Source organism: Sphaeroforma arctica (genome assembly GCF_001186125.1).
Source record: "Sphaeroforma arctica JP610 unplaced genomic scaffold supercont1.516, whole genome shotgun sequence".
NCBI lineage: Eukaryota > Ichthyosporea > Ichthyophonida > Sphaeroforma > Sphaeroforma arctica.
In genome coordinates this window covers 1-1137 of record NW_014040042.1, presented here as the reverse complement: position 1 = coordinate 1137, position 1137 = coordinate 1, and the positions used below count along the sequence as shown (strand labels likewise).

Genomic DNA, 1137 nt, shown 5'->3' with positions numbered 1-1137 from the left:
TGTATGTATGTGCGAATATGTGTGTGAGTATGTGTGTGTGAGAGAGAGAGATAAAATGTGTGTGGGTGGGTGTATGTGTGTGTATGTGTGTGTGTGTGTGTGTGTGTGTATCTGTGTGTATGTGTGTGTGTATCTGTGTGTATGTGTGTGTGTATGTGTGTGTGAGTGTGTGTGTCACATGTGTGTGTGAGATGTGTGTGTACAAATATATTGTGGGTGTGGGTGAGACCGCTCACGTACAGTGTGCTTGTGCTTGAGATTACAGTAACACAAACCGTAGTAAACATGAGTTCTTGGGTGTTTAACAACAAATTCATAGGTACAAACACTATCATATAGTGGATATGAATATATGTGTGCGTGGGTCGGCTTGTTTTATAGAATAGAATGTATATGTTGTCGTATACTCCTACATACAGGTATACGCGTTCCATAGCTAATAGCAGAGTGAACTAGCTTCGACCTCAACACTTTCCATAGAAACAACCAGGCACTTCAGCACGCAATTCACCCTGCCTGTACCAACTAGGCTTTTGCCCACCTAATCCATACACATACACATACGCACACACATATACTATTATCACACTCATATGTCACAAGTGTATACTACAATCAACGCAATCAAGCAGGTTGCGTGCTGCATCGGAGCACAGGAACACTGAGCCTTCCCCTCACCTGTAGTTGATGAGTTTCTTATTCTCCAAATTGAGGAAATCGGTACAGATCGAGTCCAGGAAATCTTGATCGTGACTCACTACCAGCAACATTTTCTTCCACTTCTGTAGGTAGCTGTCCAGCCACAGCACGGCATTTAAGTCCAGATGATTGGTCGGTTCGTCCAGCAGGAGTAGATCTGGTTCTATAAATAGCGCCTGGGCTAAGGAGATACGCATACGCCACCCTCCAGAGAACGACTTGATAGGGCGCGTCTGCGCGGTGTCGTCGAACCCCAAACCGTACAAGATTCGTCTAACCTGTAAGTAACAGTTCACCATTAAGCAATTAAGTAACATGTCACTATGAGGTTTTAGCATTCATCAATAGAAACTCGAAGCAGCTTGTAAGGGTGTGGAGGCAAGGAGGCAAGTGCACGTGTTGGTGTACGCACACACGGAAAAAAAAGTGACCTTGATA

General features: G+C 44.3%; 1 protein-coding gene across 1 annotated transcript in view; it reads right to left on the bottom strand.

Moving 5' to 3' along the window:
* Nucleotides 1-998, bottom strand: part of SARC_06894 (hypothetical protein) — a gene marked incomplete at both ends in the record, with an annotated part of 3191 nt that extends 2193 nt beyond the window's left edge. Inside the window, one exon of the mRNA XM_014299177.1 lies at nt 679-998. Within this exon, the coding sequence (XP_014154652.1) occupies nt 679-998 (320 nt within the window). The remainder of the gene's footprint in view (nt 1-678) is intronic.
* Between the last annotated feature and the right edge of the window lie 139 nt (nt 999-1137).